This window comes from Medicago sativa, chromosome 7, assembly GCF_051527215.1.
Source record: "Medicago sativa cultivar Bolivia chromosome 7, Bolivia_mono, whole genome shotgun sequence".
In the NCBI taxonomy this organism is placed as follows: Eukaryota; Viridiplantae; Streptophyta; class Magnoliopsida; order Fabales; family Fabaceae; genus Medicago; species Medicago sativa.
This window is the reverse complement of record NC_140755.1, coordinates 77,153,560-77,173,833: the sequence shown is the minus strand read 5'-3', so window position 1 is coordinate 77,173,833 and position 20,274 is coordinate 77,153,560. Positions and strand designations below refer to the sequence as shown.

The 20,274-nt window shown below is 33.9% G+C and overlaps 5 protein-coding genes across 8 annotated transcripts; 3 read left to right on the top strand and 2 right to left on the bottom strand.

Moving 5' to 3' along the window:
- The first annotated feature begins 1,712 nt into the window (after positions 1-1,712).
- On the top strand, positions 1,713-5,494 carry LOC146908715 (F-box/kelch-repeat protein At3g23880-like). Of its 2 annotated transcripts, none has more exons than XM_085729796.1 (2): positions 1,713-3,006; positions 5,141-5,494. In XM_085729796.1, exons 1-2 carry the CDS (start codon positions 1,724-1,726, stop codon positions 5,217-5,219), a joined length of 1,362 nt encoding a protein of 453 aa, XP_085585922.1. In that variant the 5' UTR covers positions 1,713-1,723; the 3' UTR covers positions 5,220-5,494. The 2 variants fall into 2 exon arrangements, with proteins under 2 accessions (XP_085585922.1, XP_085585923.1); XM_085729797.1 differs by having other exon boundaries at positions 3,587-5,494.
- A 909-nt stretch (positions 5,495-6,403) lies between these two features.
- Positions 6,404-8,655, top strand: LOC146908714 (LDL receptor wingless signaling/trafficking chaperone). The gene is made up of 3 exons (XM_085729804.1): positions 6,404-7,007; positions 7,699-7,827; positions 8,168-8,655. Exons 1-3 carry the CDS (start codon positions 6,717-6,719, stop codon positions 8,345-8,347), a joined length of 600 nt encoding a protein of 199 aa, XP_085585930.1. The 5' UTR covers positions 6,404-6,716; the 3' UTR covers positions 8,348-8,655.
- Positions 8,623-10,787, bottom strand: LOC146908713 (uncharacterized). The gene is made up of 9 exons (XM_085729803.1): positions 10,638-10,787; positions 10,416-10,496; positions 10,124-10,213; positions 9,789-9,955; positions 9,543-9,612; positions 9,343-9,422; positions 9,192-9,254; positions 9,010-9,086; positions 8,623-8,869 (listed from the first exon to the last, which is right to left on the bottom strand). Exons 1-9 carry the CDS (start codon positions 10,713-10,715, stop codon positions 8,769-8,771), a joined length of 807 nt encoding a protein of 268 aa, XP_085585929.1. The 5' UTR covers positions 10,716-10,787; the 3' UTR covers positions 8,623-8,768.
- Positions 10,788-12,486: 1,699 nt separating this feature from the next.
- Positions 12,487-16,194, bottom strand: LOC146908712 (ribosomal RNA small subunit methyltransferase G). 2 transcript variants are annotated; one of them, XM_085729802.1, is made up of 9 exons: positions 16,075-16,194; positions 15,839-15,919; positions 14,748-14,850; positions 14,444-14,610; positions 13,489-13,558; positions 13,297-13,376; positions 13,127-13,189; positions 12,936-13,012; positions 12,487-12,809 (listed from the first exon to the last, which is right to left on the bottom strand). In XM_085729802.1, exons 2-9 carry the CDS (start codon positions 15,886-15,888, stop codon positions 12,709-12,711), a joined length of 711 nt encoding a protein of 236 aa, XP_085585928.1. In that variant the 5' UTR covers positions 15,889-15,919; positions 16,075-16,194; the 3' UTR covers positions 12,487-12,708. The 2 variants fall into 2 exon arrangements, with proteins under 2 accessions (XP_085585928.1, XP_085585927.1); XM_085729801.1 differs by having other exon boundaries at positions 14,748-14,837.
- A 799-nt stretch (positions 16,195-16,993) lies between these two features.
- ATI1 (mesoderm induction early response protein) lies at positions 16,994-19,815 on the top strand. 2 transcript variants are annotated; one of them, XM_085729798.1, is made up of 3 exons: positions 16,994-17,063; positions 18,007-18,862; positions 19,391-19,815. In XM_085729798.1, the coding sequence occupies exons 2-3, from the start codon at positions 18,014-18,016 to the stop codon at positions 19,493-19,495; spliced, it is 954 nt and encodes a 317-aa protein (XP_085585924.1). In that variant the 5' UTR covers positions 16,994-17,063; positions 18,007-18,013; the 3' UTR covers positions 19,496-19,815. The 2 variants fall into 2 exon arrangements, with proteins under 2 accessions (XP_085585924.1, XP_085585925.1); XM_085729799.1 differs by having other exon boundaries at positions 19,376-19,815.
- The last annotated feature ends 459 nt before the right edge of the window (positions 19,816-20,274 follow it).

Sequence of the window (20,274 nt, the reverse complement as noted above, 5' to 3'; positions counted from 1 at the left end):
ACATTATCAATAAACTAGGTATAGAACTCAAACACCTGTTGTTGAATCGTTGTAGGCGAAACAAACTAATATGGATGTCTAGGGTTAGGAATGGTCTGAAACGCACCAAACTGCTGCGCACCAGTAGATGCCTTTGATTTTCACTAATTCTAGAGTTTGATTATCACTGGGCAGGAGTCATAATCTCACCTCTAACTATACGCCACAACAAACATCTCATTCAATTTGGAAACAAACATGTTATTGTTCATCACAAAATTTTGATTAATTAGCGATGTATGTGCTGAAGAATTAGAAAACATATCGTCCATGCTTATCTTTCAAACCACTCTATATATCATCAATATTAATTCGAGCAGTAACTGCTAAAGGCTGATCTTCTTGTGTCCTGGAAAGAATAAGTGATAAATTAAAAAAGAAATTATTTAAGAATTTTCGTCTATTGTAAGGACTAATTTCTCTCTTATCAGTTATTGTCGGAATCAAATTGTCTTCTCTTAATTACTAGTACCATTGAAGATTTAATTGTACATTTTCAAATCGACATCATAACAAATTTTATTACTTTTCAAACGACATTCAATCATTTTCAAATTTTTAATATGATACATTAATGTTGTTTGATATTTTATTTAATGGTCCAGAAGAATACGTTAAGGTTCCCCTCAAAAATAAAAAATAAAAATATGTTAAGCTATCTAAAAATAGAAATATTTTATTGCCCATCAACTTGTGTCACGTGTGACGACTTCCATAAGGATAGCTACCACATATTTTTTCATTGTAAGATGGCCATTGATGTATGGAATGCAGCCAATGTTTTGCATTTGATTTCTCCATCTCTGAATCAATTTGATAATGCACCAGACATCATATTCAATTTGTTGCAGCAGCTGTCCATAGCCCAAATAGAGACTATTGTTACCATAATTTGGAGCATCTAGAAAGCTAGAAACCTTAAGTTGTGGCAACATGTGTCAGACTCGAGCGTTACAATTCTGGAAAGAGCTAAGCACCTATTAGAAGGTTGGAGAAATGTTAATCGCAAGCAAAGTCCCTCGGGTCATATTCACACAACTACCACTACAAGCCTTCACCAACATGATGACCCAATTTCAGCCAACAGTGATAGAGATATCATATGGAGGAAACCAAGGTGATAGACTTAAATGTAATGTTGATGCCTCTTTTTCTAACACTAGCAACAAGGTAGGATTGGGCATGTGCATTTGAGATTCAGCAGGAAACCATGTCCGCTCAAAAACCATGTGGTTCGCTCCATTGTGTTCTGTTGACGTTGGGAAGGCTTTGGGTCTATACCATACAATTCGGTGTATACATGAACTTCAACTTACAAATGTTGATTTTGAGGTTGATTCAAAAAGAGTAGCTAATTATTTCAACAAAGATTGAGGAGATATCACCGAATTTAATTTCATTATGGATAGTACTAGTATCCAATCCTGTAACTCCTATATAACAAACTCTTATGTGAAGTTTATTAGAAGACAAACAAATGAGATTGTCACATCTAGTACTAGGTTTCGTTCGTGTCTTTGATGAGATTGGAAAATGCTTTACAGATTTAATTTTTAATGAAATGATAAAAGTTATTTTCTTAAAAAAAACAAATAAACTAAAAAAAAAAAAACATGCACGAATTTCAATAAAAAAATTATACTAAAAACGCGGTGTGTGTGAAACAGCCACTCAGTGCGTTGAAATGAACAAGAAATCAGCCACTCAGTCTATGATTCCGACGCAGGCGGTTCTCTCCGACGATCTCATCGTAGAGGTACTTTCTTTCCTTCCAGTAAAATCTCTTCTTCGATTCAGATGTGTCAATAAATCTTGGAAAACCCTAATTTCCGATTCTGCTTTCGTGAAATCACATCTCAAAAGATCAGCAACACGAGATCCGCTATGCACACTAGTCACGCTTCACACCAGAATTCTCGAATCCTGTTCCCCCGAACTCAGTTTTGTACTCGACTATGGTTACAGTATCGTTCCGTACTCCATCCACAGTTTAATTCAGAATCCATCATTCACCCTTTCCATCAAGCGTTACTGTTGTTTTTTCAACTATTACTATAATATCGTTGGTTCTTGCAATGGATTGATCTGTTTGTCAATTGATTGTTACTCTTCGTCTAATCATGAGTATATGGAGTCCTGGCTCCATTTATGGAACCCAGCCACCAGGACAATTAAGACATTTCAGTGTTTTCCTGATTGTGGCAGAAGATCTCCATTAAACAATTTTAGCTTCAACTTTGGTTTTGACGATGCAACCGACACTTATAAGGTGGTGGCATTCCGTTACAATCCGGAACATCAATTCAAAAGTGAAGTCAAAATTGTTAGTTTGCCTGATAATGTTTGGAGAGATATTGAATGTTTCCCTATTGTTCCGCTTCATTTGGATAGTGTTCATTTGGACGATGCTAAGCGTTGTATGTATGCTGGTGTGTATTTGAGTGGCACTTTTAATTGGTTGGCTATTCACAATCACTTTCACTATGATTTTGAGGATATTGAAGTTGACCAGTTTGTTATTGTTTCTCTTAATCTGACGACGGAGACATACCATCAGTTCATGCTGCCACGCGAGTTTGATGAAGTGCCGTTAGTAGAACCAACTGTCCGTGTGTTGGGGGGTTGCCTGTGTTTTTCTTATTCTAAGGACGCCGATTTTGTTATATGGAGGATGATGACTTTTGGGGTTGAAGATTCGTGGACTCAGTTCCTTAAACTTAGTTATCAGGATCTTCTGATAGATTCTACCTTTAGTGACTACGAAACTTTGCAATTGGTGCCGTTGCTTCTTTATGAGGATGGTGATACACTAATACTTAAGAGCAATGATGAAACAGAAGCAATTATCTGTAATTGGAGAGATGGTAAAGTAGGGCGAACAGAAATTACTACAAAGAGTAAAGACAATACTACATGCTGGTACTCGACCATGGACTATGTTGAAAGCTTAGTTCCAATTGTTTCATAGTAAGTTCCTCTTTCATTTGTTACTTGTTTTAATTTCCATTTATTGGCATATGTTGTTTTCATTATAGTTGAACACTTGAATATTCTTTTCTATGATTGTTAGGTTGATTGCATTTTTGGAAGACTTTGACAATCTACTGGTCTATATGAAATTGTTTTTGTATTGTTATTATTATTTCGATTTTGATTAAAATTATATGAATAGATGCTGTGACTTTTAAATAGTTACAAACTATGTTTATCTTTTACCAACAATATAACAATTCCCAAAAAATATGCAATCCCTTTATATATTGTTATAGATTATAGAGTATCAACTAGAAGGCGGTTCTCTTGAAAGGAAATTCAATCTATCTTAAATGTTCATTATTTGATTTGTCATCCAAATGTTTAAACAAAACTTAAAGTATGAACTAGAAATTGAATGAAAGGTTGAAGTGGGAAAGATATTAATGATCAAGTTACACACGTCAGTAGTCTTGGATGAGTAGGTTTATAAATAAATAAGGATAGGGAAACCAATCTTACTTTATTTCTTCAAACATGCAGTAATTTCATTTACTTTGAAAATTTGTGACAGAATGGAAGTATTTTTCTGGTTGAACTGCACGTAAGTTTGTGAGTTGCATCTCCTTTGTTACTTTTGGGTGACTAAGCTTTGGAATGAGTGATAACTGGTTTTCAAATAAGCTAGAGGGTAATTTTTCTTTTAGCAAAATGTAAGCACAAATAGGAGTTTGAGCCACAATCAATTGAAAGAGAGATGCAATGATGTTTCTCGGTAACAATCAGTCAAATTTATCTTCACTACAATAATTCATTACCTTGCTCAATTGTACTCTTTCTTAATAGGAGGTTGTTATATAAACCTTGAAATCTCCTATGGATTTTTTCCTTAATATTAGACTTGAACCCAACATTCAAAAGTCCAATTGTTTAGTTAATATGAGTTTAGCCAACTCATGAGTGGCTATTATTCTTATGATAATATGATATTATTACCTATGTTGGGAAATTGGACATTGTATTTAACTATTCGTAGTTGTTAGTTAGGACAAGGCTTGGTTGTGTTGTATGGTTGCTGGTTAGGAATTTCATAATATATCCAATTCTTCTTTGTTAAGATTGTTGTATCATTACGCTAATTTTAATTTATTACCGCAACTATTTGGTTGTGATTGTATCATAGTAATTAGTCCGGAAAAGAAAAGGTAAGAGCTGAGCAGGATACTGAGCTGAGTTATTTGATGTGTATGCAACTGCAAACATATATATCAAACTTGTGTTAGTTAAATAGTTAAATCAACTAATATATTAATAGAATTACGGTGTTGGATCACCACCATGTGAGACTCATTTTGTTCAAAGGGACTCTAATAAAAGTGTGGCAGAATAACTAAATCGCTGATGCGTTACAAATTTGTCGCATGAAAAATTGGCTCAGTTCACAGAGAATGAGATAAAATTATGATAAAGGGAAAACAGTTAAGTTCTATTTTGGGGATATAGGTTAAGATAGCTTTTCAAAGAGAAAACTAAAATTTCTCTTCAATGGTTTGCTGTTGGAGATCATTTAAGCACTTCTGCATCCCATGTATTCTGTGTTTATTGCATATTTTGATCACAGACAGAAGTTTTCTTGCTCAAACCCCCGACATTTTACTCATTAACCGTTACGGAGAGTTGCCCGTTAGATGGACTTGCCTCTTTGGGAGAAGCCATCTTTACGAAGAGACATTTGTCAACTAAATGTAGACTCCCTAATTGATATGATATGATATCATGTGTTACTAGATCTTGAGGAAAAGGCTATTCATTAGATGCAGCCGCCCATTAGGTAGAGGCCAGGCCACCCTTAGGAAGAAGGGCTATCAACAAGATTGAGCCGTCTCTTAGTCCTCTCATGATGATTCCTTCTTTTATTTTAATTATTTTCTTTTGAAGTTATTTTTTTGATTTTTACCTTTTTAATGAATTCAGTTTTAGAAATATTTCTTCTTGAATGGATAAATTTACAAGTTACTGAGTTTCATGTGTATACTTCATTGAAAATTATATATATTTGATGTAGTTGGTGATGGTTGTTATCTCCTTACCAAGTCTTTTTGACTTACCCCTTCATCTTGTATTTTAGTTTTCCGGATTACAATGCAACGGAGGAGCAAGGTGTAAGCAGAGTTCGGTGTTCTTTCTTATTTGCCGAGTCTCCTTGATGGGTGGCTATTTAACTTATGGATATTTTGTGTTCGTTGATGTACTCTACAGCTATTTGTAGTTTAAGAAATGCTTTTATTTTGAGGTGTTCAAACTTTTAGACAAGGTATCTTTGAGATTCTGGATGAGAATATTCACAGTACTTAGAACTCGGTTCTCAGATACCAAATGCAATTTGTTTGATGTATAACTCTCTACAGTTACATCTGAAACTCCCTATATGACACTAATATGAGATAAATATCATCAATTGCAATTTGTAATTTAGAAGCAAGACCAATGTGTGTGGTTTATATTAATTATCTTGAAGCTGAAGCAGTTCATATTCATGGTGGATAGCATTTGAAAAAATTACAACTTTAAGATTAGTTAAGCTACAAAGTGCCACAAATGAGCGGGATTAAAGAATGTCAAATTCTTTCTTTCAAAAAAAAATGTAAAATTAGTTATAGAAAATTTATCCCCGCAAATTTGATTAGTTTATTCTATTTGTAATCGACAATTTGAGTTCTATTTAAGGGTTGGTCTCTTTTGACAAATGTTTTTTCATACACGCTGATTAGGGATTCAACCCTAGACCAAACGGTTTAAAGGCTCAAGTATCTACCATTTGTGTTACATTTTGTAGGCCGTGATTAGTGATTCAACCTTACACATTGAGAGGCTAGTATTTGTTGTTACTCAAGATATCTTATATATGTATATATATCTTTTTACAATATCTATTCAATTCTTGTTTTTTAAATCAAGTTTAAATTCTTGTCTAACTCGTTTTTCTCTTTCCCTTTTATTGAAATAAGTGATTTTAACATCTATTTTGTTTTTTTTCCTAATTTCATCGTCTTAATGCAGCGTTGTTTTGTTCATCGTCTTTTGGTGTCGTTAACGTTGCATATTCGAAGACATGTATATTCCATATACTTGAATACAGCCATATGTGTAGGATTTTGTACTTTATCGTTTTATGCTATTAACATGATGTTGTGAGTTTGTCGGCAAATTCATGCTTTTTGTTTTAGCAAATTTCCATGTATTGATATACTCTATCCATTATCTTGATAAAGCAAATACAAAATGTTTATGTAGCTTTTTACTTTCTATTTCAATTTTCATTATTCATTTAAACTCTTTTTTTTACAAAATTTATACTTCTTTATATTTTTGGACTTAACCCTTCATTACTATTCTCTTTATCTAATCAAATAATTGATGTTCTTCCTAACATGACAGAGATTGTAAAAGATCTATGTCAACTTATTCATAGGTACAACTTTCAATCATAAAATGTACTTGATTCTCAACCAACAAAATTTTTAATCAAATTAAATTCAATTTAATTCCTAGTTAAATAAAATCTTTAAACTAATCTTAGCAACAAAAAAATCAAAAATTAATCATAATCCAAGTTTTAAGCACTTCATGCAAAGACACGCCACAACCAACGGCATAATTGCATGAAGTGATTCATTCATTCATTCATTCTTCATTGCATCATCATGAACTTAACAACTCTCTTTCTACTTTCCCTTCTTCTTCTAATCTCCCTAAATTCCCATTTTACCCTCGCCGGAAAACGCAAGGTCCACATCACCGACGAACTGGACGACGTGTTCGACGATGAGGAGGATGATGATTGGAAGGAATGGGGCAAGAAACCTTCACCCTCTTTCACTCCCACTGATTTAACCAAGATGGATGAATCGAAGATCAAAGAGGAGATGATGAAACGCCACACCGGACCTGTTATCGGATTCGTTAAGCTCCGATTTGGTGTTCGCCGGACTCCGGTAACCACATTTTGTAATTTGAGTTGAAATTCTGATTATTACTATTTTTGCTGGATTTTGATGACAAAAATGTTGCCTTTTTTTTCTTAATTTGAGTTAAATCTGTGATTTTTACTTGTTTTGAATGATGGGTTTGAGTTAAAGTTGTGATTTTGATCTTTTATTTTGTTGTTAATTGAGCTTGAATTTGAGTTAATTAGCGATTTGATTAATTGTTATATCTGTTTTTTTGAATAAAAAAACTAGCTCCAATGGGTTGAAGCTGTGGTTTTTCCCTTTTACTGAGTTTTTTGTTATGTTGAGTTTTGTGTATGATTATGCTAATTTCCAAATTGGATCGTGTCGCCCAAAGTGGATAAATTCAACTTTTCCTCATAGTTTTTACTTGTTATATTTTGATTTCCAATGTGCTGTCAAAGAAAAAGTCTAGGGATACTCTTTTTAGTACTTATTGGATGAAATTTATGTGTTTTACAAAATAAGAAATGCATTAATTTCATGCAACAGTATAACAAAGCATGCATTGCTAGCGATTCCCGTTGAAAGATTAAGTGAAGTAACAAGAGGTGCTTAGGCTTTTGACATGTGCTTGTTGATGGTCTATATACTGTTTTTTGAAGTAGAGAGGTTTTTGGTTTGAACTTTTGAGTTAATGTTGTGTACCATTGCAATTTTTCGTGTTTGATTTTAGGACAAGGTAGCTGAACTTGCCATGAAATGGACACACGTTCTTAGAACCGGAGCTGTTGGAGTAAGGTTTACAGGTGTTGATTTGAATACAATCATGTTCAATATGGACAGCATTAAGGACTTGGAAGAGGTACGTACGGCTTCCATTTTTACATTTTTTTTTCGATCATAAAGAACTAAGAATGGTCTATCGTCATATTCATATATGATTTATGATAAGACATTTTGGCATCATATGATACAATGAAGTAACAGACCTCACCTAGTTTCTGAAAGATTTTGATTCATTTATATTATGTTCTTTACCTGGCTGTCAAATGATGTTGGATTCTGATCAAGGAACTTTAACTCTGTCTTATCGTAGTGAAAAATTATCTTTATATTCAGCCTAGAGGAAGTAGTAATTTTGTGCGTCCTTAGTTTATGTTGCTTGCTGTCAGTAGTCTCTCATACTCTTATCATGTCAACAGTTGAAGGAATTTGTCTTCGACCAATCAGACGCATATGAGATTAAAATGGGGGAGCAACTTTTTCGAAGACCCGGAGATCCATCCCTAGATGAACTCATTCAGAAGCATAATAGTGAGAAAGACAAAGCAGATAATGCTAGTCCAGAGGAAGTTGATGGAAATTCGAAAACAGAATTATAGTTAAACGGTACAGATATATTCCTCTAGACGTTGAGATAAAGCAATTGTATCACTTTTTTAAACGGATTTCTCCTACTGTTATTATTTTTGATGATGTACAACTCTTTCTTCACTAGCATTTAAATGGTAGTGAAGAAGCAATCAAGCCTTGCTGCATTTGGCAAGAGTAAGAGAATACACTTCTACCTGGGAGAATTTGTTTGGGGAAAACTTGAAATTTTTGTAATTTGTGTTGTTGATTACATCCAGATTATCATTGCCAAAAGTTAATAATATAGACTGGAAATGGAAATATTATTTATATCTCATGATAGTTGCAGTTGTAATAATAGAAATTCTCAAGGAATCATTATTGTTTATGTATAAATAAGATGGAAGAAAATACTCTTCAACAGAATGATTGACGATTCAATTGAAACCATCATTTCAGCTTGCTACTGAAATCAGAGAGATCAATAAGCTGAATCCTGGGGTTGGCTGCTGCTTCATCCCTCTCTTTTTGGGTGTTGAACCCCCAATTCACTAATCCAAACAACCAAGTTTAACAATTATTAATTATTATACAACTCCAATAATCACAAATAGTGCAAAACATAGAAACTCAAAGAAATGAAAATTGAGAGTGCAGAAGCTATAAAATGAGGCTGAGAAAAGAATTTTACCTAGATACAAATTCCAGTTATCCAACTCTGGCTCTTTGATGACATTTTTAAGGGCTGCAATCCTATCTTCCACAAAGCTGTTTAAAATTAACTACAGTTAATTCCTCCCAAATCATCTTAACATGTAATAACTACAAGTTTATATCAATTTAAATAGCCTCTAGATGCACAAGAATCTTAACTGTAGTGTCAGCCCTTGGTGTTCTGGCATTTTTTGAAGCTTCTTCAGTGTTTCTACCTTAGGACTGAAACCAAAAAAGACAAGATGGTTTGGGAAATAGCAAAGGCATAAGGCATCTGAGTTTGTCCAAATAAAAAAATAGCAATACTAACCCAGTTCCTAGACCATATATTCTCTCTGGTGGTATAGTTATTCCAGCAAGTTCTCTAAGTAAAGCATCGGCAAAGCGACCCTGAAACCATAGAAAGGATAGGAAAGTGCATAGAAAATTCAAAGGCACAAGGGCATGTCAATATATGTAGGACTTTTAGGGTTATTGTCTTCATGCTAGGAGCAAAGAGCGAAGTCAGACCTGTTTTGTGGTGACAATGTACACTTTTGAGCTTGCAAATCTTAATGCATCAGCAACACCGGGATAGAATCTAGAGGTAAATCATCCAAAAATTAATTATTTGACAACACTTGGTACTAAATCACATGTTGCGGAACAATAATGGTTTGTTAAAATTCTACTGCGTTGTAACGCTATGGCGCTGCTATATGTTATTTGACAACACTGAAAAGAATGATCACATTTCACAACATTTGATTGAAGTACCTGTTTCCTTGAATCCAACCAGCGAAATCGTTCTCCAACCAATCATCTCTGACCTTTCCAAATAGGTCTATCAGATCATCTCTGTTCTCATTCCATTCTTCCATGACAATGGGCTTCAATTTGAACCAGTCCTCCAATATACCCTCAACTTTAAGCCCCTCTGCCACCTTTCAGAAGAACTATGTCATCAGTCAAATGGCATCATCATAGATCACAAAGTTCCTTAGAATCTGATGATAATGTTGTGACTTTCACTTGTTAATCCATGATAAAAAATCAAAAGCAAAGACTTACACCAAAAAATTTAAAGCCATGGTTTATAGTTTTATACTCACTGATGACTTTCTGATGGAAGGAACTATTGTCTCCAGCAACAACCTCACAAGTAAAAGAGTTTCATATCCAGTTTCCACCACCGGTCGCACCTGACATGAAAAAACTTAAGTTCAACTTCAAATAAATTAAGTAGTTTCCTGCTAGCAAATTCAAGATTGTTTCACCTCTAGCATAGTGCTTGGCTACCAACACAGTTAAACTCTAATTTGGAGTAGAAATGTAGAATAACTAAAAAGTAATAACAAGACAAGAAAAAATAAAACAAAACTAGCCATAATTATATTTATTTACTTTAATCATCTGTTCAACAATCCAATCTTCTGTGGATGAATCCACACTGCCAAACAAGTCTGGCCATCTCAACTTAGCAGCCTGCAAATCATCAAACAATATAGTCACACTTATTTCAAAACCAAAAAATGTCCAAAACCATATGAAACTGAATGTGATCATCAAAAACTTTCTACTATTTTCAGTTGTTTTCTTGCATTTTATTGGTGAGAGAGGAAGAACCTTGAGAGCTGAGATAGCTGTCTCTCCACATGTATCACAGAGAACTCCATCAAAGTCCAATGCATAGAGATGCCCCATTTCCTTCTCTTCCTTTCAATGTTACCAAAACCAATCAAAATATGATATATTAAGATTGCATGGTATACAATTACCCCGCCATTCAAATGAGATTTGATTATATTGGTGCCACCATCAATGAAATCTTGACACGTGCCTATATGGAGCAATTTCTTCTTTTTGTCTTTTTCTTTACAATGGATAACTACCTACCATGTAGTTGGTTTGTGGTTTAATTTGTATATGATCAACCTATAAACCTATATATGAACTTTGTGTGTGCGCGACAAAATCCATCAACACTTTGTTTTTGAGGAAAAAAACCATCAATATTAGATGTTAAAATTTAGATGATTTTATATTTATATTTTTTTTTATGTGAAAAATACAAGTTTACTAATCTTATCTTTGACATGGATTGTATGCTTGTGTGGCGAGTGCATGTCTGAGTCAAGTGACATTGAGTGTTAAACTTTGCATATTATATAAAAATGTGAATTTTACTAATTCAAACATTTGAGATCAATTTTAAGAATACAAGTCTTTGAACAAGTCATTTTTTATTAACCAAGTGAGGATATGCGCATTAAGTACCAATGTTAGTTACGCCTAAGTTATTTCAATACTCAAAACAGCTAGAATTTTGTAATTTGCACAAAACTACTCACTGCATGTAACAAGGCCAAACTTGAAGATAAAACAAGGTCACTTCATTTAAGAGAGTTGCAAATTACTACAATTTAACAAGACCAAAAAAGAAGCTTTGGTCTGATACCTCCTCTATTTATTTTCCTATCTATCTGCAGTTCACAATCACACATGACTTTTAATTTCCAATTTGTCCTGTCAAAATCAATATACATAAATAACATGTTGGTTCTTTTCCTAATGTTTTGCCCAAATAATTGAAATAAGATTGACAAGGACTCTCTCTTTAACATCCCCCAGCTTTGAATCTAGTTGAAGAGCCATCTAAATTCAGCTTCACATAATATACTCATATGTAGCCAATGGGTTTTACATTAGTTCGGTTGGATCTGTGTAGTGCAATTGGTAGGGGATCAGTCCATGGCATAAACATCCAAAGAAGGAACATGAAACCAATTTAGCATAGTGGCACTAACTAGGTTGTAAACACGTTTTTATAGAATCCCACATATCCTTAGCAATAGAAAATGAACGTTGATTATTAACAATTTGAGATTTAATTGAAGCTAGAATCAAAGTTATAATTTAGGAATCATTAATCATTTGTCTACCATGTTGCACATGTGTCATTGGTGCTGTATAACTTTCGCTGGTAAAGTGAATAACAAAACTCTCCTCGATCGACATGATGCCACAACAAACTAGGAAAGGAACGCAAGAACCAGAAAATTCAATAGTGGCAAGAACCATGAACCAAGATAGAAACTGGGCGATAAACAAGGATCGCAAACCTTAGATGAAAATGAGAACCAAAAAGCTTGACGAAGATGAAAAACAGGAATCATTGGCAGTGAGTCCCAAAAAAACAACACACCAAGACAAACAATATAGATGAAGCACGATCCAAGACAGTTGCTGAAATGGAACCCTGGAGCACAAAAACAAGAAAGACGATTTCTCACTAAACCAGAGCCAAGAACGAAAGCAACCAAGCACCAGAAAAGTATGAGGTATCTCAGCTAAAAGACTTGTGATACCATCAAGAATTTTCTTGTCTATTTAAAATACAAACAAGCACATTTACAACTCAATCACAAATTATTACTAAAAAAAAACTCAACCACAAATTAATTCTAATACCCAATTTATCCTATCAAAAGTAATATACATAAATAGCATGCTTATTCTTTTCATACTGTTCAGCCCAAATAATAGAAACAATAAGATTATTGTTGATTCTCTCTTTAACATAAATTTCTAAGTAGAAAGAGTGTTTTCACTAGAAACTTTTATAATGTTTATAAAGGAGTTCGAAGAAAATATTTAGTCATTCAATGACTGACAATTGAAAATTCAATGAAAACCCCTATTTCAACTTTTTGCTGAAGTCTGAGAGCTGAAGAACTTGAATTCTGGGGATAGCTGCAGCTTCCTCTTTCTCCTGTGCAGTGTTGTAACCCCAATTCCCTGATCCAAACAGTCATCATTATCAAGTAAACAACATCATAAAAAGAAGACCAATAATACAGAAAACGGGAACTGAGACAAAAATGAGGGAGGGTGCAGAAATTATAAACAGAAAAAGAGACGTACCTAGATACAAATTCCATTTGTCTAACTCAGGCTCTTTGATCACATTTTTTAAGGTAGCTAGCCGATCCTCAACAAAGCTGGTTAAAATAAATTGGAATTAATTAATATCTCGAAGACCATCTTTGGCAAATTCACATAAATAGTCATAACCAAAAGACATTGAGTGCTGCTATAATAGCTCAGTATCTTACTGCAGTGTCAGCCCTTGGTGCTCTGGTCTCTTTTGAAGCTGCTTTAGAATTTCTACCTTGGGACTGTGGGTAAAATAATTATCAAAAGAGAGCAATAAAATTAAGAGATAATATAAGTGAAATATAAATATTTCAATGCATAATTACTGTGAAATTTATCAAATACTAACCCAGTGCCCAGACCATATATCCTTTCAGATGGTATGGTTACTCCAGCAAGCTCTCGAAGTAAAGCATCAGCAAATCGGCTCTGAAATAATCGACCAATTACTTCATCCCCTCTTATTTTTCTTAATACTAAAAGCAAAACTCTCTATTGTTGCGATCATGGTTCCCTTACTAGGGTAAAGAGCAAAGTTTACCTGTTTTGTGGTGACAATGAAAACCCTTGAGCTTGCAAATTTTAATGCATCAGAAACACCAGGATATATTCTATATGCAAAGCATCACCAATTAATAATAGGAAATCATCGCATACATGACATGACATGTGCAAAGAACATATTACAGCATATAATGATTTATAAGATGTCAATATTCAGCCAACAGGAGTAGGGGTGAGCAAAATATCCGGTTGGAAGCCACAAACTACAACCATATCCGAAACCAGGTTTTTGTTAATTCGGTTTTGGAAAAAAAATCTTGTTTGGCTAATCTAATCCATTTAATAGGTTTTTATTTGGATATGGTTAGGATCATGAACACCCCTAAATAGCAATACAGCAGGATCTTAATATGCTTAATGTACCAAACTAATGACAATATCTAGTCTGAAGCATAACCAGAATACAAAGACGGATATAAATTGACTCCTAGAATATCATCTCCAACGGAACTTCCTTGAACAGAAAGGAAAATAATTGATCTACCACAGTCCAAAAGAATCACAACATGTCCTACTCTACTCCCCCAATCTAACGGATCTCCCACTCTCAAGTTAGACAAGTGGCTGAATTGGGATAATAACATATGTTCAATCTTGCACTGGAAATTCTCATAAACCGAATGTTCATGGATTCATGTTTTAAGATATCTCCACAGAATGCTTTAGGTTTCTCATCATGCATCTGGTATAAGTTGTAACCAATGTTTTAAAAACCAAACCAGACATTTCAACTGGTTGAACCATGAACGGACACTGTCTAAAGTTCGGTTATTTGAACGGTTCAATCATGGTTTTGTCCCGGTTTGAATGGTTTAGAGCAGTTGGATCATGACCCAGAGGTCTCGCCAGTTCCATGTACGGTTCAACTTTTAAAACATTGGTTATATAACAAATATAAAAATTATTCCTCTGTCAAGGGACGATTGGACTACCTGTTTGCACCAATCCAAGCAGCAAAATCCTGCTCCAACCATTCATCCCTGACCTTTCCAAAAAGATCTATCAACGCTTCCCTATTCTCACCCCATTCTTCCATAATAATAGGCTTCAACTTGGACCAACTCTCCAATATACCCTCAACGGCAAGCCCCTCTGCAACCTTGCACAAGAACAATGACATCACTCAAGAAACTTCAGAAGCAGATTCAATGAAACAAGCATCATCATAAGTTATAAACCTAGCTTTAGCTACGTGGTAGTTAATGAGAAAAAATGAGGTATAGGAATTTTACCCACCGAAGACTTCCTGATGGACGGGGTTCTGGTCTCTAGCAACAACCTCACAAGTAAAAGGTTTTCATATCCAGTTTCCACTACCGGTCGCACCTGACATGAACAACTATATAAATTTATCTTTAAAATATTGAAATCAAGTCCAGCCATTTGGCAATAGAAATATATGTACATAATACATTGCATTTATATGTTTGAAGATATTCAATGGAAATCTATGTTTTTAGAAACCAGTAAAATATTTCATGAAATTCAACAGTTTGAATGAAGGTCTGCGATGAAAATCTATGTTTTAAACATGTAAAAATATTGTCCTCAAATTCACGCATCATAGTAGAGTGGATTAGTAGCATCTTGGTCCAGACTACTCTTTATGTATCTACAAGTAACAAACTGTACAAGACATCTCCAATTCTCCATCGTTCCAAAATCCAAATTGCCTTATTTTATAATTAGAAGTCAAAAAATGCTTGACAATTTTTTCAATAGTGAGTTAAGGCACATTAGAGGTCCAGGGTCTAAACCCTGATATCTAACATAATCACTAGCCTACTAACATTTCCCTATAAAAATATCTCCTAAAATACATAATCATAGGGTCAAATTAAATCCAAATTCAAGCTTATTCTGTGCTCCATTATAATATTTTTTTGCACTAGTTACTATTTTATTAGCATTTCCCCTTATTATTATAATAATCAAATTACAAATATAGCTAAACCAAAGCATAGCACAGTAGTACAACAAAATCCATAACAGCTGAGACTAAGACAATCACACTATGATGTCACTTGTTATTTTAGCTCCTAAAATTCATCCAAAAGTATCTACATACATAGTGATGTGTGATTGGATCCATGCGTAAAAAACTTTTACACTGACCGAGTAAATAAATTCAATTCAATTCAAAGTGTATGTAAACCCAGAATTCAAATCGAATACCTCGTCTTAAGATACATAAACTAAACTAAACTAATCATAGAAACTAAATGCAAATTCAAGCTTATTGTATTCCAAAAACACAAAACATAGCACAGTAGTATAAAAAACCATTAACAGCTGAAACTAAATAAAATCATCCAGAAAGTATTTACTATGTGCATCTGATCAACAATCCAATCCTCTGTAGCTGAATCCACCCCATCAAACAAACCAGGCCATCTCACTTTAGCAGCCTGCAAAAAATTTCAAACAAATTAAATCATGAGCTGAATTCATCACACTCCATGAATTCCAACATAATAAAAGATTGAAAATTTACAACATTCTAAGAATTTGAAAACCCAAAAATTGTTTTGACATTGAATGAGAGAGAGAGAGATGGAGGAACCTTGAGAGCAGAGAGAGAGCTTTCTCCGCAGCTATCACAGATGACTCCATCGAAGTCCAAAGCGTAAAGCTCTCCCATTTCACTTTCCTCCTGCTTTTTCAGCTTAACTGCAAATGGTTTATTTCTGTGTCATCCAAACATTCCCTTATTTCTCTTCTTTTTCTTTTTTTTTAAGGTCCTTATTTGTCTTGTTTTCTTATTTATTTATTAAAATTGATTTCAAACAAATACATTCAGAGAAAAGAAAAACAATGAATTTCAAAGATATTTTTTTATCAAGTAGTTTAGTGGATAGATCTTACATATTTCAAATGTGAAGAAGTGAAGTGTCTAGATTCAAACTCCAACTTATATACATATAGTATGCAATATAAACAACCCACTAAGTTAAGTTCACGGGATATCTCGTGGCCCTTTGAATAAGCAACATAAGCAATACAAGCAACTCACCTATACAAACAAATAAACTTTTATGTTGATTAATAAGTTTTCACTAATGAAAATTGTTTCTTTATATCTTTGTTCATAAAGTACACTCAAAAAGTTATGAATAATGCATGTAAGTTTATTTATTTGCGTAAGTAATTTTACATAAACTTAAAATAAGTCTAATTCAAACGGACTCATCACTTCTAACATTCTAAATTAAGAAAAAATAAATAAAGAAACAATGTACTTGTAATTGATCATGTATATCTTGTAGCAGAGTAACGTTATTGGCTCACCATGACACAAGTAAGTGGGCGTGACAGTTGAGTTAGATCCGAAGTCTCTGACACCACGCAACACAAACGGATATAACCGGTAACACTCTACATTCAAAACCTGCTATATCCGGTAACATATGAATGAATAATCATTCAACATCATATCCATAATAATAATAATAATATAAAAACAACAGTTTCAATTCAACCTCATCGAAATACATAATACATCATCGCTTCTAAATTCTACCCACTACGAACATCGTGTCGCGTTCATCTCTGGTTAGTTTCATTCTTATCTTTCTTTCTTATTTTCTTTCATTTTAACGCGCTAATAATATTAATAATTATTATTATATCTGTTATCTGTTGATTTTTTGTTTTATGATCATGCAACTCTATGTAGCGTGTTTAATTTGTTTATTTGTGCTGTTATTGGATCTTTCTGTGGATTTTTTTTTAGTTCAATTGCATGATTATGTTTTGACTTTTGATTGTGTTGTTATTTGAATTCAGTGGATTCATGAAGTTTATCATCAGTTTTTGAAGTGATTTAGTGAAAGTTGATGTGAATTTTGTGATTGGAGTGAAAGAAATAGGTCATGTTTTCACTTATAGATTATTTTAATTTAATATTAGGGGCATGAAAATTTAGAGGTGAATTCCCAGAGATTGATCTAACTATTTGCATGAAATTTTGGTTATTTTAGTTTTTTCAGTGGTAAGAGTATAACCTTGTAATATCCCGGGCAGATTTTAAACCCTCCTGGAAATGTTTGTAGAAAGGTCATTAGTGTTACTCTAATTAATAATTATAATTTTCCCTTAAAAATCGTAATCGCAGAATTGCATCTTCTTGTTATTGATTTTCTTTTTTTCATTTTTACACGATAGAATTGAGTAATGCGTTCATCACCGTGCCTATTTACACAAGGAATGACTCTCATTTTTTCATTATTGTTATCAATTATTTTCTACACATGCAATCCAATGACCCTGCACATGCTTGTGAGCTGTGAAGTTTTTAGTTTTTTCCTTTCTTCCTAAAGTAGTAGTTTTCTTGTAGATGTATGCTTTGTTATGATGAAATCATACACCTTTTTTTGTCGAGCCCTGCTCTCCCTTGCATAATTGTATTTGTTTTTCACTTTTTTGTATTTGTTAATGTTTGAGTTTACTTTAAGTAAAACTAGAACTCTGCTCTGATATCAATTTTTTTATGAAGACAAAAGATGGCAGGAACTGAAGATGAAGGGGAAAAGTCTTCTCGCGGTAATGACTGGGAGGTTGTATCTCTCACAGCATCAACTTATGCAGCTGCTCCTGGTCCACGTGAAGTTGAGTTGAAGGATGATGACAAGGAAGGTGCATATGCAACAAATGAAGCTGAAACATCAAACGCCTTATTCATGTCTGGTCACTTCGCCTTTCCACCAAGTAAGCATGAAAACTTGCCATTGGAAACTGACTATAGTGAGATTCAGAATGAATTTGGAGACAAAGATATCGCCTCTGTAGAGGCTCGTGAAGAAGCGACCAAGCCTAGTGGAAAGGATGAAGAAAACTTGACATTAGAAGGATTGGATGTGTCAAAGGAGTTTGAGGATATGAAATATTATGATGAGAAAATCAACAGATTATCTATTCATGGAAAACAGTTTGAGGAAGGCACAACTCTACCAGATTTTGGTTTGACTGAAAAAGAGGAAAGTATATATCATAGCCCTGCAAAATACAATTCTTTCCCCAGTGAAACAGACATTGCTGCTGTGACAGTATACGATGAAAACGTAGTTGAGTCTGTAACAACCGAATCAGCAGAGCAGGAGACAAAGGTATCTCCTGATGATTTATCACTGTCAAATAACTCTTCCAAAGATGACAAACAAAACCCTTCAGATCTTCCTTGCGGAGCTTGGTGGAAGCGAGGAGTTGCCTCCATCTATGCTCATGCAAAGGAGGCAAATACATTATGGTCTGTTTTCATTGCAGCAACAGTGATGGGTTTGGTGATGCTTGGTCAACGCTGGCGACAGGAAAGAGCTTTACAACTTAAGTGGCAAGTCAGTATTTCTGATGAGGTATATTTATATTCATTCTTCTAAGGAATTTTTATTTCTTCTTTGTTAAAAATGAAGCATAAAGTTGTCAAAGCGAATTTCTTCTCTCAAGCAATAATTTTATATAAAAGTTAAAATGAAGCATAAAACCTCGTTTATAATGTTATGCATAAAGATGGTTGATAGTGTCAATTATTTGGATTCTTTTGTTGATTATTCCAGTTGTGTACAACAAACTCATTTTTACTAGCACATCATAAGGTAACACGAATTAGTCATGATACTATTTTGCTAATACGTAATATTGTTTACATCAGAATGAACTTGACTTACTCGTACTTTAAAAATGAAGGTTATGGGTAACTTTTGAGCAATGTAATATTTATTTTGTGGTAATGTGATTTTGAAGAGCTCAACTTTTGAATTTCCTCATCCTATACAGACACATAAATCTCTCAACAAATCATATAAGGTATTTTGTGTAAGTAATAGTGATCGTTTTAATGTTCAAAAATAATCTTAACATTCCAATAGTGATTGTTTCCACAGGCAAGGAGCAGGATGCTTTCTCCCATGATTCGACTCAAAGATGTGATCGTTGGTGGCCACCGCCGTGGCTCCTTGATCAGAGAAAGCTCTTCCGCTGAAATTTAACTCGGTGAAGGTGGCTACTACCATATGGTAAAAGGCTAAAAGCTAAGATGATGACGAAAAGTTGTATGTCAGAGAGGTTGAGAATGGGAAATGTAACGTTTAAGAAGTGCAGGTTTGATACTAGGATTGCTTGACCTTTACCAAACTATGAATTCCGTTATTCAAACATTATATATTGTGAATTTTCTTGATATTTTCTTTGATTTGCATTGTATAGCTATTGATGTTATTCAACTTATTGTGTGTTCCTGTTATGTGGAATTGGCAGTTTAGACACCAAATATCATATGTAAATTAAGTTAATGAAGTGATTGTTTTGATGGCGGGTGTTTAGTTTTCCTTTTACTCTAGCTGTTGGTCCCGAAATAGATGAATTCAACTACATATTGCGCTCCTATTCACGGTTACTGAACTTTGAGTTTCTAAAATACACTGCCTTCTGATATCAGCATATGCTTATGTTTCGGTAGATACCATTCAACAAAGTATCACACGTGAAAACATAAACAAGTCAGAGATTCTTGCATACAAATTGATGAAATACTTATTTGAAATTCACATTAACAAGTGCAATTGAATGGAGGTGCCATTTAGATAATTTGTCTTTCAAAATAGTTGTAGATAATTTGTCTTTCAAAATGCTTAGATTCACCTACATCTACATGAGTATGTCAAAAATTGTTGGTTTGGTTCAAAAGGCAGAGCTGCGTATAAGTTTAGATTTAGCCTTTATAAGTAGCTAGTGGTATAGTGGTATTCTACCTAACTTTTGCAAGAGA